The sequence below is a fragment of the Cervus elaphus genome, chromosome 11, assembly GCF_910594005.1.
Source record: "Cervus elaphus chromosome 11, mCerEla1.1, whole genome shotgun sequence".
NCBI classification, from domain to species: domain Eukaryota; kingdom Metazoa; phylum Chordata; class Mammalia; order Artiodactyla; family Cervidae; genus Cervus; species Cervus elaphus.
In genome coordinates this window covers 3,143,901-3,153,772 of record NC_057825.1, presented here as the reverse complement: position 1 = coordinate 3,153,772, position 9,872 = coordinate 3,143,901, and the positions used below count along the sequence as shown (strand labels likewise).

At 58.0% G+C, this 9,872-nt stretch overlaps 1 protein-coding gene across 1 annotated transcript in view; it reads right to left on the bottom strand.

Annotated features, from left to right (window-relative positions):
• Window positions 1-4,330: 4,330 nt before the first annotated feature.
• The window catches only part of NOTCH1 (notch receptor 1), a 45,317-nt gene continuing 39,775 nt past the window's right edge, over window positions 4,331-9,872 (bottom strand). The window contains exons 32-34 of the mRNA XM_043916357.1: window positions 8,849-8,996; window positions 8,629-8,726; window positions 4,331-7,444 (exon numbers count right to left, since the gene is read on the bottom strand). Of these exons, the coding sequence (XP_043772292.1) occupies window positions 5,975-7,444; window positions 8,629-8,726; window positions 8,849-8,996 (1,716 nt within the window). The 3' untranslated portion in view covers window positions 4,331-5,974. The remainder of the gene's footprint in view (window positions 7,445-8,628; window positions 8,727-8,848; window positions 8,997-9,872) is intronic.

Below are 9,872 nucleotides of genomic sequence, written 5' to 3'. Positions count from 1 at the left end.
CCCCAAAGAAGGAGGTAAAAGATCCCATTAACTTTGTGTCGGTTACATGCTAAGGTGATAGTATTTTGGGTCTGTTGGATTAACTAAGATGTATTAGTAAATAAACTTCACCCGTTTCTTTTCACATTTAACATGGCTGCTAAAATATCTGAAATTGCACACGTGGCTTGCATGGCCTTTCTGGCGGACAGAGCTGCTCTAAATCACCCCGGAGGCCTCAGGGAAGGTGCCCTCCACCCCTGCCCCCGACAACGAGCAGTCAGGAGAGGAGGGCACAGCAAGAGGGTGGACTGGCCGCTCCGTGTTGACCTCACGTGTTTTGCATGTTGAAAAGCACAAGTCTCCAGACCCCTGGGGTGGGACACCAGAGGAGGGGAGGGGACCAGGGCAGACGCCTGGGCCAGCTGGCCGTGGCCACGGGAGCTGTGGGCATGCATGTGGCACTGGAATGCCCGGGGATGTCTATCTGCTAGGGCTGCCAGAACAAGTGCCACACAGCGTTCCCTGGTGCTCCAGGGGTCGGGACCCAGAGCTTTCACTGCCGGGGCCCGGGTTCGATCCCTGGTGAGGGAACCAACATCCCATGGCTAAAAAAAGATAAGTGCCACAGGCTAGTGGCTTAACAGAAATTCACTTCTCACAGTTCTGGGTGCCAGAAGACAGACCAGGCTGTTGGCAAGGTGGATTTCCTGAGGCCTCTCTCCTGGGCTGGGAGGTGACCGCCTTCTCTCGGGTCTCCATGCTGCCCTCTGCGCGAGTCTGTGTCCCGATCGCCTCTTTTTTGAGGACCCCAGTCACGTTGGCTTGGGGCCCCCCCAGCGACCTCACTTTCCCTAAATTACCCCTTTAAAGACCCCGTCTCCAGAGACAGCTACATTCTGAGGTCCTGGGAGCTGGGGCTTCCACATACAAATTTGGGAGAGCCAGAGCCCCCAAGTCAGAACAAGCCAGACCCCAAGCCAGAGCTGTCTTGGCTGCCCCGAGGGAGGGGCTGTGTCCTCCCTCTCCCTTGTGGGAGGTGCACTGTGGCCTGGGAGGGGTCCTTCCAACGCAGGGCTGGTGGAGCAGGCCGGCTCAGACTGTGTCCAGGATGAGAACGTGCACTGCAGAAAGGCTAGCGGGCAGTGGAACTGAGGCTGTGGGAGTAGGTTCAGGCCCCAGTGGGCGGGTCTCAGGCTGTCTTTCAGCCTGCAGTGGGCACCCTGGGGCCTGGGGCATCCCTGCCAATGCCTCTGAGCCCGAGCACAGCTGGGGGTTGCGTCCCTGGGCATCAGGGGAGGTTCAGGCAGGGGAGGGCAGAGCCTTCAGCCTGTGGCCGTGGTTGGTCTGCCCCCAGGAACTCGCCCGCCCGGCGACAGGCAGGGCCGGGATCTGGGCACGCCCAGTTTAAACCTGACATGGCATTGTTCTCCTTGTTGCTGGGGGCCCGAGGGTTTGGGGGAGCAATGAGGTGCTCCTTAAGGCCCACAGGTCCCCTGAGGCCCATCCTGCTGCCTCTGTGGGAATCCCACAACCACCAGGAACTTCTTGGGAGTACAAACACTGCTAGGAGTTCTTTCTTTAAAAAAAATAATTGAGGTAAAATTCATAAAGCATGAAATTAACCATTTTACAGAAAATTTAATGGCATTTAACATATTAAAAATGCGCAACTACCACCTCTGTCAAGTTCCAAGACATTTCATCACCTGAAGTAATGCCCCAGACCCACTGGGCATTCACTGCCCATTGCCCACTGCTCCCAGCCCTGGGAACCACTCATCTGCTTTCTGCCTCTCTGGGTTTATCTACTCTGAAAGTTTCATACAAATGAAATCACACAGCCTTTGGTGTCTGGCTTCTTTCACTCAGCGTGATCTTTCTGCATTTTGACTGAGCCGTAGCTGGTGTTGGTAACTTCATTCCTTTTTATGGCTGAATAATAGTTCATCCTGAAGGAGGAAATGGGAAACCACTCCAGTATCCTTGCCTGGAGAATTCTATTGATAGAGCAGTCGGGTGGGCTACAGTCCATGCGGTCACAGAGTCAGACACGACTGAGCAGCTAACACACACACAACAGTCCATTGCGTGTGCGTTTAGTCTGGTTCTCCAGAGAAACAGAGCCAACAGGATGCTGCTGCTTTTGTTCAATCGCCCAGTCGTGTCCAACTCTTTGCAACCCTATGGACTGCAGCACGCCAGGCTTCCCTGTCCCTCACTATCCCGAAGAGTTTGCACAAATTTGTGTCCATTGAGTCGGTGATACTATCCAACCATTCCATCCTCTGTTGTCCCCTTCTCCTTCTGTCTTCAATCTTTCCCAGCATTGGTGTCTTTTCCCAGTGAGTCAACTATTCGCATCAGGTGGCCAAAGTATTGGAGCTTCAGCTTCAGCATTAGTCCTTTCAATGAGTATTCAGAGTTGATTTCCTTTAGGATGGACTGGCTTGATCTCCTTGCTGTCCAAGGGACTCTGGAGAATGTTCTCCAGCACCACAACTTGACAGCATCAATTCTTGGGTGCTCAGCCTTGTTTATGGTCCAACTCTCAACAGGATGTATCAATACATAAAGAAATTTATTACAAGGAACTGGCTCATATGATTATGGAGACTCCAGAGGCAGGAAGAGACAGATACCCCAGCTCCAGTAGTCAGGCGGCATGATGTCCCTCTTCCTCAGCCTTTCTGTTCTATTCATATCTTCTTCGCCTGATTGGGTGAGACCCACCTGCATGGGGGCAGGGGAGGGGCCATCTGCTTTACTCAGCCCAGATTGCAAAGCTAATCTCGTCCTCATGTGTGGCCAAATCTGCGCCACCCCCACCCCCCCACCGCCAGCCATGCTGACACATAAAATTAGCCATCACAGTGTGGACCTACCCCACTTGGATCACCAGTTGTCGGCTGATGGGCATTTGGGTTGTTCCCACCTCTTGGCTGCTGTGAGCACACGTGTAGATGGACTGATATAGAGCCTGTTTTTACTTCTCTTGGGTGTACACCTAGGAGTGTAATTTAGGGGTGCTGGGAGTTCTTTGGGCAGAATTCAGGCTGAATGCCCCCTCCAAGATGAAAGTTCAGCCATTTGCCATATTCCATTTCCCAGTACCTCTTGTCCCAGAAACAAAGCATCTGCGCTCAGTGAGGAAATCTTGGGTTCACCCTTGTGCCCCGATGGGCCACGCCAGGGACAGGTGGCACTCTGCAGTGGAAGGTGGTCAGTTCAGTCCAGTTCAGTTGCTCAGTCATGTCCGACTCTTTGTGACCCCATGAACCGCAGCACACCAGGCCTCCCTGTCCATCACCAACTCCCGGAGTTTACTCAGACTCATGTCCATCGAGTCAGTGATGCCATCCAACTATCTCGTCCTCTGTCATCCCCTTCTCTGCCCACCTTCAATCTTTCCCAGCATCAGGGTTTTTTTCCAATGAGTCAGCTCTTTGCATCAGGTGACCAAAGTATTGGAGCTTCAGCTTCAGCATCAGTCCTTCCAATGAACACCCAGCACTGATCTCCTTTAGGATGGACTGGTTGGCTCTCCTTGTTGTCCAAGGGACTCTCAAGAGTCTTCTCCAACACCACAGTTCAAAAGGTCAGTGGACTGTTAACCTGTTTTGAAGCCACTGGGGTGGGGGCGGGACCAGGTAGAGAAAGGGAGGAGCCAGGTAGAGGAGAAGTGGAGCCAAGTAGAGAAAGGGTAAGGTTCAGTGGAGAAGGGGCGGAGTCAGATAGACACGGGGGTAGGGGCGGGGGCAGGCGGAGTCAGATAGAGCTGGGGCAGGGGCGGGGCCAAGCCGAGAAGGGGCGGGGTCATGCAGAGAAGGGGCGGGGGCAGGTAGAGAAGGCATGGGGAAGGGGGCCTAGGGAGGAGGGAGGAAGGAGGTCCGAACCCTGTGCCTGATGGCCCAGTTCGGGATTCCTGAGACAGTGGTTCTGCCCAGACTGCACCGTTTGGGGCTCACAGAACTTACCCCACTCACTATGTCACCACCCGCGCCAACCAAGGTGCCCTTGCACAGATGTTCCTGCGGCTCTCTCTGCCCCACGCCAGGGTCTGGACTCCTCCCTGTGCCCCTCCTGCCTGCAGTGGTGGTCCCCAGGCTAGTAAGTGGGGCCTCGCTCTCCATGACCCAGACAGTCGAGAGACAGCCCAGAGCCTGGTTTTGGGGTTGTGTGTGCCCTGCTCCCTATGGGGTCTCTGCCCTGCTTCATAGGGCCTGGCAGGGTAGATGGGACACTGGATACCTGACCCGACAAAGTGACCCTGGCACCCAGGGTTAGGGCTGGCGTTCTCTCTCTATTGCTCTCCCTCCCTCTCAGAAAGCAAGCCAGGACCACAGTCGAGTTTAGCAAAATCTGGACGACCATCGGAATCATTTTTATTGCAAATCTGTTAACAAAAAAGATGAAAAAAAATACATCATTTTCATCACCTACAGTTTTGTAGGTAGATAACTTTTTAAAAAAGTTTTCTTTTTATGTAAACTACACTCTATCTCATAAAACACAAAAAGCCACGTCTTAGGAAGAGTCTGATCGTGCCCACTAGGGGTGGCCCCACAGCACGCCCGGCGAGGCCGGGGCAGCAGACTCAGTGCGGTGGGCGGCGGGACCCCCCGGCTTTGCTCTCAGGAGCTACTGTTCAGCAGCTGCAGGTCGTGGGGCCTGGGTTCTGACATCCCTTATCAGCACGACCCTGACAGATTTGTTCAATCAGATTTCTTAAACAAAATCACCCTTTAAAAATGTATTTACAGATATGTATCTGCCACAGGCTTATACTTGATAATGTAAAAATCTGCTCTATCCCGGGGCACACACCCACCCCCTGAACTGGAAGGGGTGGCCCACGAGCAGGCTCCTGGTGACCCAAGCACCCTAGGGTGCGCCAGGCCCTGGAACCAGGGTCTCTGAGCACTGAGGCTGGACGCACCCACGTTTTTCCAAGTCTCCTATAAAAACAGGGCCCGTCAGCACTGGGCCCCAGGGGCGCCAGTTCATCTTCCGCTGAACCTGGGAGATGCAGTTCAAGTTGAGATGCCTCCAACAGGGCAGCCCAGCAGTGTCTTTCCCCAGGAAGGGGGAGGCCTCCCCAACGTGGGGTCCAAGGTGGGTACCACATGGCCACACCTCCAACTTCTTACATGATGCTTAAACATCAGCGGGGGCGAGGGGCAGGGGAGCCTCCAGAAAGAACAAGAACTCACAATACCAAAGAACAACTACGTAATACTGAACCTGCAACAAAGATTCATGACTGGTACCATGAAATGTACCCTTGGCATACCCCAAGAACACGTTTTGAGAGACATATCTTTAAAAAGTTTAAAAGTACACCGAAATGCACGAACCACATCATTTTACACTTTACTTTCCTACTTAAGGTACAAAGTAACCCATGTGCCAAAGGAGTAAAGGGCTTGCTTTTCTTTCTCTAGACGCATCTTTTCCTAAGATGCAGGCGGTCCTGGGAGGAGGGAGGTCCAGGTTTGGAGGTGGGGGTGAGGGGATGTCTGGGGAAATCAAAGCAGGCCCCCGGGCACCCCTGGAGCTTTCTAAACAATGCTGGCTCAAACCGCCCTTGTCTGACATCATTTCTTTCAGGATTCAAAAAGGAGGAAATCAATAAATAAATGGCATTTGCACATCATGAATCTTTGTTTATATTTTACAAATACCTAGGAGTCTTTATCCTAAGTAGGAAAATCATGACTGAGAACTAGTTTATTTTCTTGGAGCAGATAAAAGTTTCTACCTGATGCCATACAAAACAGTACATATAAATAAAAAGGCAGTGTTTCCATGTAAAATAAAAGTACATAAATAAATACTAGAAAAAAAATTAAAAATCCTTGTCCTCTTATTTTGTATAAAAACACATTTGTTGAAAAAAAGCTCCTTTGGTCAGCCCCAGCATCCATGGAGCGCACGCACACGCCCCAGCAGGGCTTGGGAAAGGAAGCACAGGGTCCTGGGGGCAGCCGGCTGTTTACTTGAACGCCTCTGGGACGTGGGCGATTTGGGACGGCACGCTGGTGGGCGGGCTGGAGATGCCCTCGGACCAATCGGAGATGTTGGAATGTGGCGAGGAGCTGGACCACTGGTCGGGGGACTCGGGGGACGGGGTGAGGAAGGGGTGCTCGGGCACCTGCAGCTGGTGGCTGGGGGTGTTGTCCACAGGGGAGGAGGAGTAGCTGTGCTGGGAGGGGGGCGTCAGGAACTGGGCGGTGGTCATGGGCGGGGCCAGCGTGGACGGCAGCGACGTGGGCAGGGCCTGGCCTTCCTGCGGCAGGACGGTGTGCGCGGCCAGGTTGCCGGGCCCCAGCGGCTGCACGTCCGCCTGGCTCAGCTCCCCTCCCAGGAAGCTCCGGCCCAGGTGGCCGCTGGCGGCTGAGCCCACGCCGAGGTGTGGCTGCGGCGGCGGCGGCTGCAGGTTTGGCTGCGGTGGCATGCTCGGCGGCTGCATCTGTAAGTTCTGCTGCGGCTGCAGCTGCTGCGTCGGCACCAGGTGAGGCTGGGAGGCCAGCCGCGTGCTGGGCAGGGCCTGGTAGCTCATCACCTGGGACAGGGCGGGGGCGTGCAGCGGGCCCACCGTGCCATGCTGCAGGCCGGCAGCCTGCGTGCTCAGGGTGCCCGGCGTCACGCCCCCTCGCAGCGGGTTGTACTGGTTGGGCACTAGGCCGTTCTGCAGCCGGGACAGCCACTCGCACTGGCCATTCAAGCCCGCGGCTCCACCCACGGTGAAATTCACAGCCCCACCGCCCCCACTGCCGCCGGCACCCAGGATGGTGCTGGTGCTGGAGGCCACGGGCAGGTGGGAGAGGCGTGGTGGCCCTGCCTCGAAGGCCAGCCGGCCGCCCCCACTGAGCGCCGCCATCTCGGGCTTGGCTGCCACGCTCAGGTGGCTGACGCCCAGGTGGGCCTCGGGCATCCCGGGCAGGTGGTTGAGGGGCACAGAGGGAGACGGCTGGAAAGGGGAGGGCAGGAGGGGCGGGGAGGCCACGTCTGACAGGTAGCCGCGGGGGGACTCGAGGGAGTCCACGGGCGAGAGCACGCTCCCGCTGTCCAGCAGGCAGCCCTTGCCGTCTTGGGACTTCTTCCTCCGAGCCTTGAGGTCCTTGGGCTCCTTGCCGCCGCAGGCCAGGCCCTTGGTGCTGGGCTTGCGGGCCTTCTTGCCCTGCATGGGGGGCTTGAGGTTGCCCAGGTAGCCGTTGGGCGAGCAGAGCGGGGGCGACAGGGTGGGCGCGCCGCCCAGGGGGGCGCCGTGCAGCGGGGGGCTGCGCACCAGGCTGTATTCGTCCAGCAGCCGCACGATGTCGTGGTGCATGCGCTCCTGCGCGATGTCGCGAGGCAGGCGGTCCATGTGGTCCGTGATGTCCCGGTTGGCAAAATGGTCCAGCAGCACCTTGGCCGTCTCGTAGCTGCCCTCCCGGGCGGCCAGGAACAGGGGCGTCTCCTCCTGGGGGAGCAGATGGGGGCAGGTGCAGGGGTCACCGGTCATCAGAGGGACCAGCGGTCAGCCCCGCCTCTGCCCCACTCATCTCAACCCTCCCCCTAGGGTCCTACCATCACTATGACGTCTTACAGACAAATATGCCTTAAATGCATCTTCTAAGACCCACCCGGAAGACCTGTGGGGTTCTATATTCTAAACCAGCGGGGCTCCACCTTCAAGGGGTCAGAGACCCCACAGGATATCTAACAGACTGTGCCTCCCTCCTTCAAAACCACACAGATGGAGACCCTGCCGCGATTTCAGGGGTTTCAGGGTCACTAAAGTGTGTCTGTGGGCACCAGTTGGTCCCCAAGAAACCCTGACATCTTAGCTCTGTCCCCAGGGCGTGGTTTTCTTATCAGTACAGTGGACATGCAGTGTATGCCCCCTGAGGCTGCTGTGTGGGGTGAGGCCAGACGGTGTCTGCCTGGCACACATATGGCCTTGGCCGCAGCTGCCGCCCCGCCACGGCGGTCCCTGCCGCCTGTCTCCCCAGCAGGATGATGCCTCTGCCCCATGGCAGCCTCAGGAGTGACCAGGCCCAACAGCACCCCCCATACCCCTCCCCCAGGACAGGAGATCCCTTCAGGGGTCAGTGAAGGAAGGGGCAGGTCCGGGGACACAGGAGCCCAAAGACAAGCTCAAGAGATGCAGGACCAGGCTGGGGTTGGGCAGGAAGGAATGAGCATACTTAGACTGCAGGAACAGACCGTGGTGAGGCTGAGAGAGACCAGAGGCAGCCCACATGTGGAAGGTGGCCACTCACTGTTCCATCTGGGGGCCTTGTAATGCAGAACCCCCCACCCCGCCCACCAGCCTCTTGGCCCAGCGTGCACCATCTGGGTCAACCTGCCCTGGCCAGTGACAGCCAAGAACAGAGGTGACGTCGCAGATCACAGTGACATGGGGGGGACAGCTGCAGCTGCCCGTGCCCTGGGCCCGGGAGGGGACTGGTAATGTGGCCGGAGGGAGGTAGGGAGCACTGACCACACAGGCACCCACTACGGGGTCCACGTCTCTGTTTCCCCAGGGCTTCTCCTGGGACTTTACGGGTTAGGGAGCCAAGGCCCAGAAGCTGAAGTCATGGCTCGGGGGTCCCCCAGTCGGAAAGGAGCGGGAGAAGGGAAGTGTCTCGCCAGCCAGCCCACCTTGTTGTTCTGCATGTCCTTGTTGGCCCCGTTCTTCAGCAGCACGACAGCGGCCTCCACGTTGTTCACCGCGGCCGCCCAGTGCAGGGCAGACTTGCCTGTGAGGGGAGCAGAGGGAGGGTCAGGGGTTGGCAGGCAGGTCAGAGGTCGGCAGGCAGGTCAGGGGTCGGCAGGCAGCCGTGGCGTGCCCCCTCCCTCGGACCGGCCCAGCCGGGCTCACCCAGGTCGTCCACAGCATTGACGTCGGCATGGGAGTTGATGAGGTCCTCCAGCATGCCCTCCACAGCCAGGCGGGCAGCCAGGATTAGCGGGGTCGTGCCGTCGTGCATGCGGGCGTCCAGGTCAGTGGCTCGGTTCCGGATCAGGATCTGGAACACAGGGAAGGTCTCGGGCTCAGCGAGTGTGAGCGCGAGGCCCCTGCCCGCTCTGGGACGCGTGCTTGGGACCCAAACCCTGACGCGGATGCAGCCCTTCTGGGGTCAGACGGCCCCAGGGAGCCCGGACACACGTGGCGTGGGAGCCCGGGGAGTGGGCAGAACTCCACCAGGCGCTGCTGGAGCGGTGGGGCCAGAGCATGAGAGAAAAGGACGGTCACTGTTTCGGGGGCGGGAGGGGGGACGAAAGGAGCTGGGGAAGAGCCGTGTGCGGACCGGCCTCACCCCGAGAAGCGCCCAAGGGAATGTCTCTACGTGCCACAGAGACCGCCCGGGCAAACGCGGCCAGGGCCTGCCTCCAGGGCCTTGTTTAAAATTGTCCCCAATCTCTCATTTCCATGAAAGACAACATGTCGGAAATCATTAGACTTTTGTGACACCCCACATCTGTGCCCCATTTACCTGCCTGCCTGTGCAGAGCAGCATGGCCTGGGGCCCTGGGGTTTGTGGCCGGCGGACGGGCTGGCAGCTTTCAAAAGCTGCTTCTGCCAGGGATGCTCCCCAGAGACCCAGGCACCCACATCCCTAATCCATCCTCATCCTGGAAGCCCAGCAAGGCCAGAGGCCCCCTCCCCTCCACTGCCGCTTGCAGGCAGCAGGCAGCAGCCTCCAGCCCTTCTCCCCACCGCCAGAGGCAATCGATGCCTCCAGCCAAAGCGGGGAGGGCGTGGGGGCCAGGAGGGGCAGGCGCAGGGGAGGGGCCTGTCTTGGGTGAGGGTGAGGAGGCCCGGCCCCTGCAGGCCTCTCCTGCTATGGTCACCAGCCTGGCTGCCCCGAGGGGACGACACAGGGGATTTGGCACCTTCCCTG